The 20,707-nt window shown below is 38.2% G+C and overlaps 1 protein-coding gene across 1 annotated transcript in view; it reads left to right on the forward strand.

Annotated features, from left to right (window-relative positions):
* MGAM2 (maltase-glucoamylase 2 (putative)) overlaps positions 1-18,971 on the forward strand; it is a 109,517-nt gene extending 90,546 nt beyond the window's left edge. Inside the window, exons 45-47 of the mRNA XM_016945510.4 lie at positions 3,824-3,873; positions 13,610-13,780; positions 15,119-18,971. Coding sequence (XP_016800999.4) covers positions 3,824-3,873; positions 13,610-13,780; positions 15,119-17,308 — 2,411 coding nt within the window. The 3' untranslated portion in view covers positions 17,309-18,971. The remainder of the gene's footprint in view (positions 1-3,823; positions 3,874-13,609; positions 13,781-15,118) is intronic.
* Positions 18,972-20,707: the final 1,736 nt, after the last annotated feature.

Here is a 20,707-nt window from a genome sequence, read left to right on the forward strand (position 1 = left end):
ACTTTACATAAAATTAGCATGTCTAACTTATGAAAACAAAGTGAAAATAAATAAATAAGTAAATAAAGTAAAGTTAGTGTGGTTAATAAGATAATAAGACAATAAGGCATCCAAAAGTCAAAAAGAGGAGGTTGACCAGCCATCCTGAATTTCAAAGCTGTGGCAGGACTTGAGCCTTATAAGGGCATACTACGGTGCCAATTTTTAAATTTAAGAACTGTATTTATTAAATGCATTTTAATATTCTTGTCTCTTGGGAAAGTACATATTTTTTCTCAAATTAAGCCTTTGTGAAAGATGAACGTTTAATCAGGGGTTTGCTAGGTGAGCAAGGAATGATAATAAAAGGAGTTAGTGCCCATGATTAGACAGTCAACACTTTGGTACCTCAGTGAGTCTTGCCAATGGGACTGCAGACTATTTTTGTTGTCAGATCATGACAAGTGCTTGGTATATATCCATTCATCAATTGATGGACATTTGGGTTGTTTCCACTTTTTGGCTATTATAAATAATGCTGCTATGAACATCTGAATATAAGTCCTTGAATAGACACAGTTTTAAAAACTCTCTTATATATTATACATACCTGGGAGTGAAATTTCTGGCTTATGTGGTAACTCTATGTTTAACTGTTGATAGAATATCCAACTGTTTTCTATAGAGGCAGCACCATTTTACATCTCAATCAGCAGTGTATGAGGGTTCTGATTTCTCTTCTTTCTTGTCAACATTTATTATCTATCTTTTTTATTATGATCATTCCAGTGGGTGAAAAGCTGTAGCTTTTTGTGGTTTTGATTAATTTATATTTCTCTGATAACTAATGTTGTTGAACATCTTTACATGTACTTATTATTCATGTGTACATTTTCTTCAGAGAAATGATTGCTTATATTCTTTTCACATTGTAAAATTAAAGTGTCCTTATTATTGAATCATAAACAGTCTTTATAGAATTTAGCTAAAAGTCCCTTATCTGATGCAGGATTTTCAAATATTCTCTCTCATTTAGCAGGTGCCTCTTTTGAGGCACAAACTTTTAAATTTTGATGAAGTCTAATTTATCTAATTTTTTCTATTCGTTTAATGTGCTTTTGGCGTTATAGCTAAGAAACCATTGCACATTACAAAGTCCCAAGTATTTGCTACTAGATTTTCTTCTAAGAGTTTTATAATTTTAGCTCTTACATTTAGGTCTTTGATTCTTTTTGAATTAATCTTTGTGTATGGTGTGAGGCAGGGGTCTAACTTCTTTCTTTTGTATGTGGATTACAGTTGTCCCAGAATCATCTGTGAAAAGACTATTATTTTTCTCATTGAATTATTTTGGAATTTTTGTTAAAAATCAATAGACCATTACTGTGAGGATTTATTTCTGAATTTTCATTTCTATTGCCTTAATCTATATGTCTATTCTTATGTCAGCACTGCACTGTCTTGATTACAGTGGATTTGTAGTAAGTTTTAAAATCAGGAAGCATGAGTTCTTCAATTTAGTTCTTTTTCAAAAATGGGCCTTATTTTAAAGCAGGTTTTCTCAACCTCAGCAATACTGACCTTTTGGGCTAAATAATTATTTTGTGGTGGTGGCTGGGCTGGTTATTATACATGTTTAGCAGCATCCCTGCCCTCTCCCCACTTGATGTCAAAAGCAAAGTTATCTTCAAGATAACTACATGATCTCTAAATATTGTAAAATGTCTCCAGAGAGGCAAAATTACTGCTGGTTGAGGATCAATGTTTTAAGAGAACATAGAAAGTCCTTTGATACAGGTTTAGCTAATTAGGACTAGATGAGTGATGTCATAGTAGGTTAATAACATCACAATTAGTATGCAAAATCAACCCCCTATGAGCAATATGTTTCAAAAATTTAAAGGAATAAAGCCATTTCCTACAAGATTTTAACTTTCTATTACAGTATATTTTAGTCTTAAGATTAAAAATTAATAGTACCTGAAACTTTCAAACTTGTAAATTTTTATGGAGAAGGTTTTTAGCCTTTTTAAACATCAAATATGCTTAAAAATTCAAATTTAGACTACTAAGATACAGTGTAAGTGTCATTTAAATGTTCTGTTAGCAGACTTGGAACCATTTATTTAACTTTTCCTCACATAGGTGATATAATGGCTGTTCAAGGATAATCTTAAAAGAACATGTTAACAGAATCCCATTCTTTACAATTTTTTTATTAACTGCTAGAAGAGGCTGTAGTGTTTGCCCAGGTTGCATTTTCTAGCCAAGACTAAATTTTAAAATATGAGTTGTATAATTGCTTCCATAAAAGTGGAGGTAATTTAGAATACTTCGAGAGTTAGTTGGTTTGGGAGAGAATATGTTGGAATACTGACAAGAGTTGGAATGTTGAGAAGGGCCAAGAACAGAACATGAAGTGAAACTGATTTTTCAGAAATAGGGAGTTATAGGAACCATATCGGAAGGAGACATAAAGTAAGGAGTATTTCAAAGGAGAGGTGTGTGGGCAAAGTGGCCTAAAAATCCTGAACAGTGTGAGGAGATATTTAGATTTTATATACTATGTCACTGGTGACTTAGAAAGGGTCAGATTCCATGGAAAAAGGAAACACAGGAGCTGGAGTTTAGGAGATGTAAGATTGAATTATGAGTTGGGTACACAGACATAACAAGTAAAGGCTACATTTATTTATTTATTTATTTATTTATTTTTATTTTTTTGAGACGGAGTCTCGCTCTGTCGCCCAGGCTGGAGTGCAGTGGCGCGATCTTGGCTCGCTGCAAGCTCTGCCTCCTGGGTTCACGCCATTCTCCCACCTCAGCCTCCCGAGTAGCTGGGACTACAGGCGCCCACCACCATGCCCGGCTAATTTTGTTTTAGTATTTTTAGTAGAGACAGGGTTTCACCATGTTAGCCAGGACGGTCTCGAGCTCCTGACCTCGTGATGCGCCCGCCTCGGCCTCCCAAAATGCTGGGATTACAGTCGTGAGCCACCGCGCCCAGCCCAGCAAAGGCTACCTTTTTAAGATGTATGGTAATAAAAAGGAGAAGCGGTAGTAGCTCGACATAAATAGAATTAAGTAAAAGTGTTATCAGAACAGAGTACTCTGGAGCATAAAAGTAGCTTGAAAAAGCAGAGAAGGTATAGGGAAGAACCGATGGAATAAATTTTACAGAGGCAGAAGTGCTTGGAATCTGAGCACTGTGGGAGGATGAGCTAAGAGTAGGGAGAGAAGAATGGTGAAGGTGAAGATTGATGACGACTTTGACGACAGTGAGCAATCAATTTTAAGCACTTATTGTGCACAAGCCGAACATTATGTACCTTATTGCCACTAACTAGGTACTATTATCTCCATTCTATAGATGATAAAATGTTAAGTAACTTGTCTGAGGTTGCACAGCTATTAAGTACAAGAGTTGGGATTTCAATCTATGTATACCTGACTTGGGAGCCTAAATTCCTAACCACTCGCCTCTGCTTTATCATCATAGTCTTTAACATCACAGCTATTGAACTCCTATGACTACATGCTTGCTGTCTCGCACAGAATAACCAAACAGTAGTCTCCACACTTCAGGCAATCTATCCTTTGTTCAACCCAGGTTCTCTTGCATTTGTAACCTTCTGACCTCCCCAGCAAGGTACCCATTTGCATTTGCACATCCCCACACTAACATGCAGTGAAATAGTCTCTTAGCCACTCTCTTCAGTACTCCTCAGAGAGGTGACAATCATAACTGTGTCCCCATTGAGATAGTTTCTGACCACGCTCAAGATTATTTGCTGCAATTGAAGCAGTTAGTAGTTGCTTATTCTTTTCTTTTCCTTGTTTGCAGATACCTATGAAAATGGAAATTATTTTTTGGCTAACTTTATAGCAGCTCAGGTAAGACTAATTTACTACATTTTATAAATCTTTTCCCAGGTGTCTACAGATTAAACATTACAGTTAACTGTGTAAATGTAATATCCCACATCTTAATAGGAGGTTCTTCTTGCCTTTACTTTTATAATCCAGGTCTGTTGTCATTAAAATAAGGAAGAAACAATCCTTATTTTGGCAGTTTTCCAGTATACTATCTCCATGAAAAGAAACTTGGAATTCATACAATGCTGGGGAAAAAATGGGGCCTTAAATGTATAACATGTTTTCCAAAGATGAGAAATTTACTAGCTGATAAATTTTGAAAGAAAAATGCTATATAAGCTACTTATTATGCAATAATGCATAAAAGACGACCTCAAAACCTTAGTGGTATCTAACAATAAGCACTTACTTAGCTCATGAGCTTGCAGGGCTCAGAGGATCTGGGTCTGGTCTTGGCTGATCTTTGCTAGCTCACATACATCTCCAGTCAGTCTTGGGTCTATTGGGCTGTTTAGATAATCTTGGCTGTATTCACATATCTGGGGGGTCAGCTGACTCTCATACGATTTATCATGGCCTTGTGGGAAGGTCTAGGCACGGCTTCTTCATAATTATGGAAGAGGGCTAAAATAAAAATAAAAGTGGAGATCCCTTAGTTCTTTTTAATTTTTTTGTATCGAGTTGACTAATTTCCCATTACCAAAGCAAAATCACATGGTCAAGCCCAGAGACAGAGGAGGGACAGAATGCCTCAACCGGAGTGGGAGGGCATTGCAAAACTGCATGGAAAGGTGTATGGATTTGTAAGGGTTGAATATTTCATAACAGTGATGCAATCAATGCACCTTGCATGTTAAATGATCCCGTTGGTAATCTACATAATTTTAATTAGAGTATGAGGAGGATCATTCTAGGTCAAACTGGATTCTGCTTCTCTATTTTTACCTAGTCACTTTAATGAAGAAGTAATATAGCACAAATCTATTTTTTTTCTATAACAGTGATTCACATATTTGAAGATGTCTCTCAGTTATTCCTTTTGTCTTCTTAGAATTATACATCACCAGGCTAACTTCATATTTCCTCTATTTCCTGCTTATAGTGGTTTCCAGGTCTGATCATTCTGTTTAGACTCCAGCTAACTTAGATTTCTTTTAAAACATCAGAACCGAGAGCATATTTTAGAGCTGTCTATCCAGTATGATAGCCACTAGCCACATGTGGCTATTGAGCACTTGAAATGTGACCAGCCTAATTTGAAATATTCAAAAGTTAGCTTAAAAAAATTCAAAAATGATTTGTGGGCTTCCTGGGCAAGATGGCCAAATAGGAACAGCTCTGGCCTGCAGCTCCCAGCGAGACCAATGCAGAAGGCAGGCGATTTCTGCATTTCCAACTGAGGTACCTGGTTCATCTCATTGGGACTGATTAGACAGTGGGTGCAGTCCACAGAGGGCGAGGAGAAGCAGGTTGTGGTGTCACCTCCCCCAGGAAGCACAAGGGGTCAGGGTACTCCCCCCGTAGCCAAAGGAAGCCATGAGGGACAGTGCTATCTGGCCCAGATACTACGCTTTTCCCATGGTCTTTGCAACCCACAGAGCAGGAGATTCCCTCAGGTGCCTACACCACCAGGACCCTGGGTTTCAAGCACAAAACTGGGTGGCCGTTTGGGCAGATACCAAACTAGCTTCAGGAGTTTTTTTTTTTTCATACCCTAGTGGTGCCTGGAACACCAGTGAGACAGAATCATTCACTCCCCTGGAAAGCCAGGGAGCCGAGTGCCCTTGCTCAGCGGATCCCAACCCCACAGAGCCCAGCAAGCTAAGATCCACAGGCTTGAAATACTCGCTGCCAGCACAGCTGTCTGAAGTTGACGTGGGAAGCTCGAGTTTGGTGGAGGGAGGGGCATCTGCCATTACTGAGGCTTGAGTAGGCGGTTTTCCCCTCACAGTGTAAACAAAGCCACCAGGAAGTTCGAACTGGGCAGAGCCCATCACAGCTCCACAAAGCCGCTGTAGCAAGACTGCCTTTCTAGATTCCTCCTGTCTGGGCAGGGCATCTCTGAAAAAAAGGCAGCAGCCCCAGTTAGGGGCTTGTAGATAAAACTCCCATCTCTCTGGGACAGACACCTGGGGGAAGGGGCTGCTGTGGATGCAGCTTCAGCAGACTTAAACCTTCCTGCCTGCCAGCTCTGAAGAGAGCAGTGGATCTCCCAGCACAGTGCTGGAGCTCTGCTAAGGGACAGACTGCCTCCTCAAGTGGGTCCCTGACCCACGTGCCTCCTGACAGGGAGATACCTCCCAGCAGGGGTCAACAGACACCTCATACAGGAGAGCTCCAGCTGGCATCTGGTGGGTGCCCCTCTGGGATGAAGCTTCCAGAGGAAGGAGCACGCAGCAATCTTAACTGTTCTGCAGTCTCCACTGGTGATACCCAGGCAAACATGGTCTGGAGTGGACCTCCAGCAAACTCCAGCAGACCTGCAGAAGAGGGGCCTGACTGTTAGAAGGAAAACTAACAAACAGAAAGCAATAGCATCAACATCAACAAAAAGGATGACCATGCAAAAAATCCATCCGAAGGTCACCAACAGCAAAGACCAAAGGTAGATAAATCCACGAAGATGAGGAAAACCCAGTGCAAAAAGCCTGAAGATTCCAAAAACCAGAATGCCCCTTCTCCTCCAAAGGATCACAACTCCTCGCCAGCAAGGGAACAAAACTGGAGAGAGAATGCATTTGATGAACTGACAGAAATAGGCTTCAGAAGGTGGGTAATAACAAACTCCTCCGAGCTAAAGGAGCACGTTCTAACCCAATGCAAGGAAGCTAAGAACCTTGATAAAAGGTTAGAGGAATTGCTAACTAGAATAACCAGTTTAGAGAGAACATAAATGACCTGATGGAGCTGAAAAATATAGCATGAGAACTTCGTGAAGCAAACACAAGTATCAATCACTGAATAGATCAAGCGAAAGAAAGGATATCAGAGATTGAACATCAACTTAATGAAATAAAGGGTGAAGACAAAATTAGAGAAAAAAGAATGAAAAGGAACAAACAAAGCCTTCAAGAAATATGGGACTATGTAAAAAGACCAAACCTACATTTGATTGGTGTAGCTGAAAGTGATGAGGAGAATGGAACCAAGTTGGAAAACACACTTCAAGGTATTATCCAGGAGAATTTTCCAACCTAGCAAGACAGGCCAACATTCAAATTCAGGAAATACAGAGAACACCACAAAAATATTCCTCGAGAAGAGCAACCCCATGACACATAATTGTCAGATTCACCAAGGTTGAAATGAAGGAAAAAATGTTAAGGTCAGCCAGAGAGGAAGGTTGGGTTACCCACAAAGGGAAGCCCATCAGACTAACAGCAGATCTGTCTGCAGAAACCTCACAAGCCAGAAGAGAATGGGGGCCAATATTCAACATTCTTAAAGAAAAGAATTTTCAACCCAGAATTTCAAATCCAGCCAAACTAAGCTTCATAAGTGAAGGGGAAATAAAATCCTTTACAAGCAATCCATTTACAAGCAAATACTGAGGGATTTGGTCACCACTAGGCCTGCCTTACAAGAGCTCCTGAAGGAAGCACTAAATATGGAAAAGGAAAAACCAGTATCAGCCCCTGCAAAAATAAACCAAAATGTAAAGACCATTGACACTATGAAGAAACTGCATCAACTAATGGGCAAAATAACCAGCTAGCATCATAATGACAGGATCAAATTCACAAATAACAGTATTAACCTTAAACATAAATGGGCTAAATGCTCTGATTAAAAGGCACAGACTGGCAAATTGGATAAAGAGTCAAGACCCACTGGTGTGCTGTATTCAGAAGACCCATCTCACGTGCAAAGACACACATAGGCTCAAAATAAAGGGATGGAGGAAGATTTACCCATCAAATGGGAAGCAAAAAGAAAAAGCAGGGGTTGCAATTTTCATCTCTGATAAAACAGATTTTAAACCAACAAATATCAAAAAAGACAAAGAAGGCCACTACATAATGTTAAGAGCTAACTATCATAAATATATATGCACCCAATACAGAAGCACCCACATTCATAAGGCAAGTCCTTAGAGACCTACAAAGAGACTTAGACTCCCACACAATAATAGTGGGAGATTTTAACACCCACTGTCAATATTAGACAGATCAACAAGACAGAAAATTAGCAAGGATATTCAGGACTTGAACTCAGCTCTGGACCAAGCAGATGTAATAGACATCTACAGAACTCTCCACCCTAAATCAACAGAATATACATTCTTCTCAGCACCAATAGCACTTATTCAAAAATCAACCACATAATTGGAAGTAATACACTCCTCAGAAAATGAAGAAGAACAGAAATCCTAACAAAGAGTCTCTCAGACCGCAGTGCAATCAAATTAGAACTCAGGATTAAGAAACTCACTCAAAACCACACAACTACAGGGAAACTGAACAACCTGCTCCTGGATGGCTACTGAGTAAATAATGAAATTAAGGCAGAAATAAATAAGTTCTTTGAAACCAATGAAAACAAAGACACAACATACCAAAATCTCTGGGAGTTTTCAGAGGGAAATTTATAGCACTAAATGCCCACAGGAGAAAACAGGAAGGATCTAAAATCAACACCCTAACATCATAGTTAAAAGAGCTAGAGAAGCAAGGGCAAACAAGTTCAAAAGCTAGCAGAAGACAAAAAATAACTAAGATCAGAGCAGAACTGAAGGAGAGAGAGACACGAAATACCCTTCAAAAAAATCAGTGACTCCAGGAGCTGGTTTTTTGAAATGATTAACAGAATAGTTAGACCGCTAGCCAGACTAATAAAGAGAAAAAGAGAGAAGAATCAAATAGACACAATAAAAAATGGTAAAGAGGAGATCACCGCTAATCCCACAGAAATACAAACTACCATCAGAGAATATATAAACACCTCTATGCAAATAAACTAGAAAATCTAGAAGAAATTGATAAATTCCTGGACACATAGACCCTCTGAAGGTAAAACCAGGGAGAAGTTGAATCCCTGAGTAGACCAATAACAAGGTCTGAAATTGAGGCACTAAATTAAGAGCCTACCAACCAAAACAGCCCAGGACCAGACAGATTCACAGCCGAATTCTACCAGAAGTACAAAGAGGAACTGGTACCGTTCCTCCTGAAACTATTCCAAACAAGAGGGACTCCGCCCTAACTCATTTTATGAGGTCAGCATCATCCTGATACCAACACCTGGCAGAGACACAATAAAAAAAGAAAATTTCAGGCCAGTATCCCTGATGAACATCAATGCAAAAGTCCTCCATAAAATACTGGCAAACCAAATCCAGCAGCACATCAAAAAGCCATGATCAGGTTGGCTTCATCCTTGGGATGCAAGGCTGGTTCAACATATGCAAGTCAATAATTGCAATCCATCACATAAACAGAACCAATGACAAAAACTACATAATTATCTCAATAGATTCAGAAAAGGCCTTTGATAAAATTCAACACCCTTTCATGCTAAAAACACTCAATAAACTAGGTATTGATGGAACAAATCTAAAAATAATATGAGCTATTTATGACAAACCAACAGCTAATATCGTATTGAATAGGAAAAAGCTGGAAGCTTTCCCTTTGAAAACCAGCACAAGACAAGGATGCCCTCTCTCACCACTCCTATTCAGCATAGTATTGGAAGTTCTGGCCAGGGCAATCAGGCAAGAGAAAGGAATAAAGCTTATTCAAATAGGAAGAGAGGAAGCCAAATTATCTCTATTTGCAGATGATGTGATTGTATATTTCGAAAACCCCATTGTCTCAGCCAAAAATCTCATTAAGGTGATAAGCAACTTCAGCAAAGTCTCAGGATACAAAATCGATGTGCAAAAATCACAAGCATTTCGATACACCAATAATAGCCAAATCATGAGCAAACTCCCACTCACAATTGCTACAAAGAGAAGAAGATACCTAGGAATACAACTTACAAGGGATGTGAAGGACCTCTTCAAGGAGAACTACAAACCACTACTCAAGGATATAAGAGAGGACACAAGCAAATGGAAAAACATTCCATGCTCATGGATAGGAAGAATCAGTATCGTGAAAATGGTCATACTTCCCAATGCAAATCAAAACCACAATGAGATATCATCTCACGCCAGTTAGAATGGCCATTATCAAAAAGTCAGGAAACAGCAGATGCTGGAGAGGATGTGGAGAAATTGGAATGCTTTTACACTGTCAGTGGGAGTGTAAATTAGTTCAACCATTGTGGAAGACAGTGTGGTGATTCCTCAAGGATCTAGAACCAGAAATACCATTTGACCCAGCAATCCCATTACTGGGTATATACCCAAAGGGTTATAAATCATTCTACTATAAAGAAACAGGCACACGTCTGTTTATTGCAGCACTGTTCACAATAGCAAAGACTTAGAACCAACCCAAATGCCCATCAGTGTTAGACCGGATAAAGAAAATGTGGCACATATATACCATGGAATAGTATGCAGCCATAAAAAAGAATGAGTTTATGTCCTTTTCAGGCTCATGGATGAAGCTGGAAACCGTCACACTCAGCAAACTAACACAGGAACAGAAAACCAAACACCGCATGTTGTCACTCATATGTGGGAGTTGAATAATGAGAACATATGGGCACAGGGAGGGGAACTTCACACACCGGGGCCTGTTGGGGGTGGAGGGCAAGGAGACAGATAGCATTAGGAGAAATCCCTAATGTAGATGACGGGTTGATGGGTTGATGGATGCAGCAAACCACCATGGCACATGTATATCTATGTAACAAACCTGCATGTTCTGCACATGTATCCCAGAACTTAAAGTATAAAAAAAAAAAAAAAAATTTGGCTGAGCGTGGTGGCTCATGCCTGTAATGCCAGCACTTTGGGAGGCCAAGGCAGGTGGATCACCTGAGGTCGGGAGATTGAGACCAGCCTGACCAACATGGAGAAAACCCTGTCTCTACTCAAAATCCAAAAATTAGGCGTGGTGGAGCATGCCTGTAATCCCCACTACTTGGGAGGCTGAGGTGGGAGAATCACTTGAACCTGGGAGGCGGAGGTTGCGGTGAGCCGAGATCGCGCCATTGCACTCCAGCCTGGGTAGCAAGAGCGAAACTCTGTCTCAAAAAACAAAAAAAACCTCATGAATAATTTTATATTGAGAAATGTTGTAATAATAACATTTTGGCTATATCATGTAAATAAAATATATTTTGAAATTAATGTACCCTTTTTCTTTTCACTTTTTAAAAAAATGTGACTACTAGAAAATATTCAATTACATATATAGTTTCCCTTATATTTCTATAAGATGGCATAGACTTCCATGTTGCCTACTACCTCTTTTTAGCTAGAGTCTATATTTTTTCTGCTGTTATTACATTGTGTTATTTTTTAACACATGTATCAGATGTTTGGCACATATAAATCTCATGGTCAGCTAAGACCTTCAAATTATTCTCATAGACATGATTATCAGGTCATATTGTTCCATCCTGCATTTGGCCTCTCTGAAACTAACTGCCAGACTTTGTATACTAATTAAATTTGTGTATTCTCTGCCCTTAAGAGTAGTTGGGTTGAAGACTCTACATATTTTTTCCTCTCAAATATTATTTTAATGAATATTATTTTAATGATCTGGAAGTCCTGAATTTTAGTTCTATTTCTACTGCTATTATTCAAATTAGGAGAGACACTCTGTTTAATCTGTGTTTTTTAAAAAATTGTAAAACATTAAATTGCCCTTTAATAACATCTAACTTCAAAATTCCATTTTTCTGATAAATGAATTCTTATTTCTGTGATGTTTGATAGATTATTTCCTTAAGAATAAGGGGCCTGAAATGAAAGAAAGCTCCCAACTTTCCCTAGGGGATAACTATTATCAACGGTTTCCTGGTTGGTAAACCAGCTTGTGGGGGTGGGAGATGATTTGTAACATTTGCTAATTTCTGTAGTGTAGCTTCTCCCACCATCTTAACCAATTTCAAGCATCAGCTGGCTTGCAGAATTCTAGGAAATTTAAAAATCAACTCTCTCAAATCAGTAAGAAGTAGCTTTAGTACACCCATTTATTTTGAGCTATATATTTTTTCCTTGATTCTGCCTGCCCAGTAGCAAAAGTCTTGTTCATCCTTCATGATGCCAATTGAACATGTTTCTTTTTTCTCTTCCTACTGCAGCCATCATAATTGAGAAATGCATAGCTTCCCTCTGCTACAACTATCTCCTTGATTATTGCATGTAATCTTCAAAATCTTTCCTTACATACCTAACTGGCCTCACATCTCTGTTTGCTCAGCACCAGCTATGGTTGTCCTTGCCCTCCTCCATGAATGTGGCTTTGTTCAATGTGTCCCTGTACCCCTATTTCCTGTCGCATAATAAATCCTTCCCATACTTCCAGGAGTTCCGAAGTTACATGTCCTTCCTAAGTTCTCTCTTGACCCTCTTCCTCCCATGTAATTTTTCCTTTCTCTTCACATCCATGAAAAATATCCACTATGATTTTCATTTGGGCCTTCATCATGTGCCACCTCATAATTTATGTCATATTATTTTAACCCTTGTATTGATACTTAAACAATTCATGATTTGGTTAACTTCCTATGTTTCTTGCACACTGTCCTCAGTCTAGGGACTGTTTGCCACACTTCTTTGTTCACTCTAAATTAACTTACGCAGTACTATGTACAGGGGCACCTTGCACTTCCAACTTTACCTATGTTATCTAGCCTTGTCGCTTTGGACTACTCACTTCATTTTCCAGAGCCTCAGTTTCCTTATCTCTAAGATAGCAATAATGATATTTTCTTTTCAAAATGATTATAAGAATACTTATGATATAGGGAAAATAACTTTCATAATGCTGGTACAATAAATTTATTTTTGGCATTACCCAATGTATTATAGCAGGTACTCAGGAAGTATGTCTTCATGAAGTGTGTGGAGAGTAGAATTATAGTAACCAGAGGCTGGGAAGGGGTGGGGGCCATAAAGAGAGGTTGGTTAGTGGGAACAAAGAGACAGTTAAATAGCAGGATAGCAGGAGTGAGTTCTTGTGTTTGCTAACATACTAGGGTGATGATAGTTAACAACAATTTATTGTATATTTCAAAATAGCTAGAAGAGAATATTTGAAATGTTTCCAACGCGAAGAAATGATGAATGTGGCTTGGTGTGGTGGCTCACACCTGTAATCCCATCACTTTGGGAGGCCGAGGCAGGAGGATCACGTGGTCAGGGATTTGAGACCAGCCTGGCCAACATAGTGAAACCCCGTCTCTATTAAAAATACAAAAATTAGGCAGGTATGGTGGCACACACCTATAGTCCCAGCTGCTTAGGAGGCTGAGGCAGGAGAATCACTTGAACCCAGGAGGCGGAGGTTGCAGTGAGCCCAGACCACGCCATTGCACTCCAGCCTGGGTGACAGAGTGAGACTCCATCTCAAAACAAACAAATAAACAAACAAATGTTGACTATTTGAGGTCATGGATATCCTAAATACCCTGACTTGATCACTACACATTGTATACATGTATCAAAATATCACATGTTCTCCATAAATATGTATAATTATTATGTATCAATAAAAATTTAAATACATAAATAGAAATAGCAAACTGATATAACAAAAGTAAATTTAGGTTTGTTAATATTTTAATGTGGACCATAGTCTATCAACAATATGTTATGTATTCTTTTCTCTTTATAAATTCTTTATAGAACATCCTGCAAATCCAGACCATACACAATAAGTATTTGAGTGACTCGAATCCACTAAAAATTGGGTATATTAGAATCTGGGGTGTGAATACCTATGTGACACAAGTCAGTTTCACCTATGACAACCGGCAATTTATGGAGACAAATTTCAGGAGTGAACCTTATAATCAGGTAGGTCTGAAAGGAATATTAGCATATCACAAGTAAATTTTATCATTCTGCAAAATTATCACCAATAATTTTGCTAACAATTAAAATTATCATTGTTACATTTTAATGTATTAGATGGTTATAAATATGTGCAATAGATATGTTCCTGAAAAGTTGCAAATGTTGAATCATATTGTAAAATGTGCAACATTAATGGTCTTTCCAGTATAGCCTAGGGGTCAGTGATCACTGGCCTGATGAGATCCTCTCCATGTATTTACCAAAGAGACTGTGCTATGTTTTGATAGGTTAGTCTTCCACATTAGCAAAATAAAACTTATTTCTGCTGCAGAGGCTAAAACAAAGAAAAGGGTGATTCCCTAAAGCTGTTGAAGGTTGCCCCCATGGTTCCTGCAGTTATTCATGTCCCTGGTCAAATTGATGGATCTTATAGGTAGATGAAAATTGGCAGTAAACTGTGGTAATCATCAAATGAATACATCCCACCTGTGGTATAAAATAAAAGGTTGATAAAACAGGGGAACATAAACAGCAGGCCCTACTAGAGGATTCTAGAACCAACTAAACCAGAATTTTGGAAGATGAAATACCAATAGTTACCAAAGGCAACCACAAAGAAAAAAGTATCTCACTTTTAGAACATAAGACATCATAAATACGGAACCAGCAACCCATAAGGGATGGTTTAGAAAAGTGAAAATGGACAACCATAGTTCTTGTTTTCTAAAAGGTGTAATGAGTGCCCTGATGGTATTTGGACTTTGGAAAATGGCCCCTCTGAGCACTCAAATAGATCTTCTCCCTCTAGGCTCTTCTGGGTATTTACCTTAAAGCATTTTACCTGGACTATTGAGTTCAAAACCACTCTTTGCAAGTAATTGCTTCTAGTTAAGATTGTGCAGAAAATCCTTGAATACCTTCTTTTTAAAAACTCTGTGGCATATCTGATGCCTATTATGTGCCAGACACCATACTGTTTGAAATGAGGAAAACATGAAACCAACCTGCTGTCAAGAGGACTAAAACCCAATGGCAAAGCAAAGAGATTTTAATAAATGTTGGTTTTAATCACAGCTACAAATATTTGTAAACAATAAGGTTCTGACTAAATGAAGTGAAAAGAAAAGATTTCCAGCATAGGGATTATGCACACAGAGCATCTCTCTGTATTTATCTGACCAAAATCAACATGACCTAACCCAAAAAGGAATGTTTATATCCTATTACTGGAAAGGAATGAATCCATCATTTTTTGTTAAATTGTAATTTAAGAGGTGAGCTACATGTGAGGTTTAAGAAGTTCTAAAATACCCATTTATATCTCTTCTTTTCTGGCAGATACTAACTATTCAATTGACTAACAAGACTATCAACCTGGAAAAGTTAACTGAGGTTACTTGGATTGATGGTGGTCCTGTACTTCCTACTCCAACTAAGACAAGTACCATCCCAATGAGTTCTCATCCTTCTCCATCTACTACCAATGCCACCAGTTCTGAGACAATCACCAGTTCTGCCAGTGCAAATACTACCACTGGCACTACTGCTACTGTTCCTATCACAACCACATCTTTCCCAAGTACTACTAGTGTTACAACTAATACTACTGTTCCTGATACAACTTCTCCTTTCCCTACAAGTACTACTAATGCTAGCACTAATGCTACTGTTCCTATCACAACCACACCTTTCCCAACAAGTACTATTGGTGTTACAACTAATGCTACTGTTCCCGATACAACTGCTCCTTTCCCAACAAATAGTACTACTGCTAGCACTAATGCTACTGTTCCTATCACAACCACATGTTTTGCAACAAGTACTATTGGTGTTACAACTAATGCTACTGTTCCCGATACAACTGCCCCTTTCCCAACAAATACTACTACTGCTAGCCCTAATGCTACTATTCCTATCACAACCACACCTTTTGCAACAAGTACTATTGGTGTTACAACTAGTACTACTGTTCCTGATACAACTGCTTATTTCCCTACAAGTACTACTAGTGCTAGCACTAATGCTACCCCTGTTCCTATCACAACCACACTTTTTGCAACAAGTACTATTGGTGTTACAACTGGTACTACTGTTCCTGATACAACTGCTCCTTTCCCTACAAGTACTACTGGTGCTAGCACTAGTGCTACTGTTCCTATTACAACCACACCTTCCCCTACAAATACTGCTGATGCTAACACTAGTAATACTGTTCCTAATACCACTATGCCTTCTCCTACAAGTAGTACTACTGTGAGTACTCTTGCTACCATTCCCATTTCAGTGACTCCTTCTCTGACAAGTACTGCTGATGCCACCATGAGTACTACTGTACTTATTGCCACTACTTCTTCTCTAACAGGTACTACTGATGTTAGCACTAGTACTACTATTAATAATATAAGTACTCCTGTTCAAACAAATACTACTAATGCTAGCACTAGTACTAATGTTGCTAATATAACTGCTACCTCTCATACAGGTACTGATGATACTGTTCCTAATAATACTGTTCCAGTTACAGCTATTCCTTCTCTTGCAAATACTGGTGTTGACACTACTAGCAACAGTTTTTCCATTATGACCACTTCTTTCTCTGAAAGTACTAATGCTATGAACACTGCTGTTATTATGGCAACTACTTCTCCTACAAGTACTGATGTTGCTAGCACAAATAATGATGCTTCTATGACAAATTTTCTTTTAGCTACAATGTCTTCTGGTAATGCAACTAGTAATAATATTTCCATAACAACTACTTCTTTTGGTAATAGTGTTCCTTTTGTGACTACTCCTTCTCCAAGTACTGATGCTACTACTACAAGTAATAATACTAATCCTGGCATGACTACTTATTACCAGACTTCTCCTACCATTCCTACCCATACTCTTACTTCTATTCCTAGCTCTATTACTTCTATTTTGAGCATGTTTCCAACAAGTAATACATTCACTACTGATAAAATTACTAATTTTACTACCCCTACAAATGCAAACACCATTATTTTCAACACTCTTGATACAAAAAGTACCATGGTAATAGATGCTACGGTCACTACTACCAGCACCAAAGATAATACCATGAGTCCAGATACAACAGTTACTTCCATAGACAAATTCACCACACACATCACACAGTTCGCTACTCCCCATTCTGCTACTACTACAACACTGGCCTTAAGCCACACCTCATTAGCTCCTACAAATCTTTCTAATCTAGGCACCATGGATATTACTGATGCAGATAACTCCAGCAGTGTTACAGGTAACACGACACACATTTCTGTTTCAAATCTCACAACAGCCTCAGTCACAATAACAGCCACTGGTCTAGATTCACAAACTCCCCATATGGTAACAAATTCTGTGGCTACTTATTTACCTATTACTGCAACTAGTGCTACCACAGATACTACAAATATTACAAAATATGCTTTAAATACTACCACTCCTGATAGTACAGTACATACCTCTGCTACTGCACCTACTTATATTGCAAATGCCATAAATGCTACTCAAGTTCCATGATTACTACTCAAGGCAGGATAATTACCTCAGATAATGCCTACAAACAACTATTACAGATATAGAAAATCAGTTACGAGACACTCTATCTTATGCTACTTAAGTTTTCACGGATATTAGTACTCTAGCCATAAAAGACACAGCTACTCCAAACACTCTCGTCATTGCAGACATGTTTAGGAAGGTTTACAAACCTTATAGGTTTCACCAAAGAAGCTGTGGGTACTTATTTTGCAACCATAGTATGTGCTCTTATTCTTGTAAATTATAGTTATTACTCCTATAACCTCATCAGTTAAACTACAGATGTTTTATATATCCTATATATCCTTGCTACAGATTTCACAGGTAATTTTGGTATCTCAGGTAACACCACATTAGGCTCTGTAAATACTATTGCCTTAGATTTAGTTACTGAAATAGCCCAACTTGTTTCTTGGGTCACATGACGTACCATAACTGAGAGTACTGGTGATACCCCCAGCACTCAAATGGTTTCTATACCAACAGTTATTGATATTACAGGAGAGTATGTAATTAGTAATGCTAAAAAAATGCACTTTATTATCCTATGGACTTTTCCAAATGCCATAGCTACCAATAGAGTCATTTGCATTACACATACTAATAGTATTATTTCTTCTGAAGAGATCCTAGCTGTAGCTACAGATATGGAACATTCTACCATTGAAGATCTTGTATAACCTTACTTCAGCCACTGAAATAATTTAAATTATAAATATTACATGTGGGTTTGACTATCATAGAAAATAAAATGATTATAGATCCTAAAAACATAAATTCCTGAACTTTGCAACCATTATTTCATAGGTACTACTAATACTCTTACTACAGATTTTATAAGTACTTCCACTTATAGACAGCAGAGCATTCTCAGAAAATTAGAATTAATCTAAATTATGAGATAGTCTTAAAGCCTCACTGTTACCACCAATGACTGGCTCTGACTCTAGTATAAATCAGAAATTATCCAGACAGAGGTGAGAATGTAAATATATAGCATGAGGAAGACAGCCTTCACATTGGAATCACAGTTCATAATCTTATTTGTATTTTCTTCTATTAATACAAGCTTTTCCCTTATAATTTCACTGTTCAGCCTCCCCTTCATTGTGTTAGGGTTTTCAGTCTATTCCTGGTTTTTCATATCCAAATTCATCATCCATCCTTGATCCATTGTTTTCTTAGATCACTCAAACCCCCATGAGTAGGCCCATGGTCATTACCAAATCTGGTCATTTGGGTACTATTGTAGGTTTAACCCTAGGGCAATATTCTCGAAGTTTAGTTCAGGGATCCATGGGGTTCCCCAAGACTTTCTGGGGCACACAACTTCTTCAAATCTACTTTCATAATGATGCTAAGTTATTTGTTTTTTCAGTCTCATTGTCTCATTAGTATATAGTGGCACTGTCCAGATGCTCTATGCTGTATTGTGTCATAAAAGATGAATATAGAAAAAGAAAAAAGAATCTAGCTGTATTCTATTAAGCTAGACATTAAACAGATTTACAAAATGTAAAATAATGCCATTCTTCTTACTAAATTTTTTTTGCTTTGGGAAATACAGTTATTTTTCATTAAAAACATATTTATGTTATCACAAAGTGAATATGTTATTTTTTATGAATGAAAAATAAATATTTAAAAAATATTTTACAAATGACTCAATTTTGATTTCTAATGCAGTAAATATTAGCAGATATAACCCACATAAATAAAGCACAGTGCCCTCACCAATTTTGAATGTAAAGGGGTTCTGAGACTAAAGAGTTTGAGAACAACTTCCTTTAAGTGGGCAGAAACATCGTATTTCCACTCTCATGTCCTGGTCAAGTATATTATCAACTTCCCCAGCATGTAGGTACTCCAGCATCTGTGGCTTACTCAACATGAATATCTTTCCACTGTCTACAAACACATCTACCCAGCTTTTTGATCTGTCAGCCCAGCTGTACTATTGTCCAGACAATTTGATGGTACTCCAGATGAGGGGCACAGATTCATCAGTCAGCAACATTTGCTTTTGGAATCTGCCCACAAGCTACAGTCCTCTGAACAAAGTTGATAGACCTTATTCTTGTGTATACATGACTCTTGACCTTCCAACTCAAAACAAAACTCAAAATTCTATGGGCTTGGTCAGACTCCCTCGCTTGTATCTTTACTGAGGGAGACTTAGTGCATTTGTCTTCTTGGCACCACAAACTCTGATACAGGACAAAGTGCTCTGTGTGATAGGGCACCATGAGATTCTGCTGCCAGGCCACCATACATTGCTCATTCACTGACCAACAACTTCATTAAAGCAGCTGGGATTTGGAAAACTGAAGATGAATCTGCTTGAACAAGCATAGTTCTGAAGCCACCAAAGTCCAACCTCTTAAGTACGTAAATGGAACATAATTGAAAGCATGGAATTTTGAAAAGGTAAGAAATACTTTGAATATACAAAAGTCTTGACTTTGGTCAGATGTTTGAACAGACTTGAGAATTGAAACTCAGGAGTTAATGCACAAGTAGTGGTCCTGGAACCAGGTTCAGAAAACATGAGGGCAATGTTAACATGCTAATTCTACCATTGACAACACTAGCAAAACCTGTGCATGGACTCTGATTTATAAGGTCTAGAGAAACTTCTAAGCTCCATAATGACTCGCCCCGCTGGGTCACCCACATATGTGATATTAATTCTGCACTAATGATTATAACTCATGTTCTAAGTATAAAGAAATTTACTTTTCTACACTTCTGGTACTTGACACATTCCTACCTTTACCATTACCATGGACATCATTATTTTTACACCTAAAATTTCTAGTTATTAATTTAAACTTCAGTTTCTTGTATTCCAAGCATCGCTATGTAAACACTATTCATGTTGACTATTTAAGAGATGTCACACATACTGCATGATTAATTTTCCAGTGAGGAATATAGATGACAGATGTTTTGGATTAACAGGAAACTCACTGGGAGTCTAAAGGTATTTAGGAATACTTCAAGGAGTAAGGGAAGCTGAGAGGTACCCTGTAGCACAAAAAAGAGTCAAGAAAAGCCTTTCAGGTGGGGAATGCACTGGACAAAGAGACTGACTTTACCTGGTGTGATTAGGAGATATAAAATAGTCCACTCTTTTCTACAGCAGGAGCATTGTGAGAAGAGACAAGATTTAAAGTTTATCAAGTTCCATCACCAAACTTCAGTGTATATGAGATTAGACATTCAAATGAGGGTTGAAAGAGCGTTCATGCCAGTAAAGGAACTTACAGGGCTAGAGAATGCTTTGGTTTCCACATCCCCTTCCCCATGGGAGAGTGGAGTGGTGCTCTGTGTGAAGGGCACTGCAGAAGAAGTGCTCGATGGAGATTAAGAGTGCCT

The sequence above is a fragment of the Pan troglodytes genome, chromosome 6 (genome assembly GCF_028858775.2).
Source record: "Pan troglodytes isolate AG18354 chromosome 6, NHGRI_mPanTro3-v2.0_pri, whole genome shotgun sequence".
Lineage (NCBI taxonomy): Eukaryota > Metazoa > Chordata > Mammalia > Primates > Hominidae > Pan > Pan troglodytes.